We start from the raw sequence: 367 nt of genomic DNA, 5'->3' as shown, positions 1-367 counted from the left end.
AAAAAAAAAATAAACACCTTCTTTGTGACTCCCTTCGTCTTGGTCGGGACGCAGAGCCGCCCGGCCGAGCAGCATCCACCACAGACCTTCCTCTCGATGCAGGTGGGGATGGTCCGCACTCCGTTATGATGCTGTTCGACGGGCTCAGTGACTGTCCTTGGTTTGCATGCCGGAAGCTTCTCGTACTGTCCTGCAAGGGGAGAGGGCGTGGGTCATAAACGAGGGGTGAGGGGGGATCTAGCCTCTCGGAGAACGCCCGGGTAAGGAGGGAGGGATGGCGTCGGGAGGGGCGTCCGGTTCGTAAGAAGTGTCTGCCAGTTCGAGATTACGTAGAGACTCCGTGTAAGAGTGGGACGATGCTACGGAC

General features: G+C 58.0%; 1 protein-coding gene across 1 annotated transcript in view; it reads right to left on the bottom strand.

Annotated features, from left to right (window-relative positions):
• LOC119592870 (vascular endothelial growth factor A-like) overlaps positions 1–367 on the bottom strand; it is an 11895-nt gene that overhangs the window by 2786 nt on the left and 8742 nt on the right. Inside the window, exon 4 of the mRNA XM_037941764.1 lies at positions 18–190. Coding sequence (XP_037797692.1) covers positions 18–190 — 173 coding nt within the window. The remainder of the gene's footprint in view (positions 1–17; positions 191–367) is intronic.

This window comes from Penaeus monodon, chromosome 31 (assembly GCF_015228065.2).
Source record: "Penaeus monodon isolate SGIC_2016 chromosome 31, NSTDA_Pmon_1, whole genome shotgun sequence".
Taxonomy (NCBI): Eukaryota; Metazoa; Arthropoda; class Malacostraca; order Decapoda; family Penaeidae; genus Penaeus; species Penaeus monodon.
The sequence above is the reverse complement of the archived record's forward strand: the minus strand, read 5'-3'. Positions and strand labels throughout refer to the sequence as shown.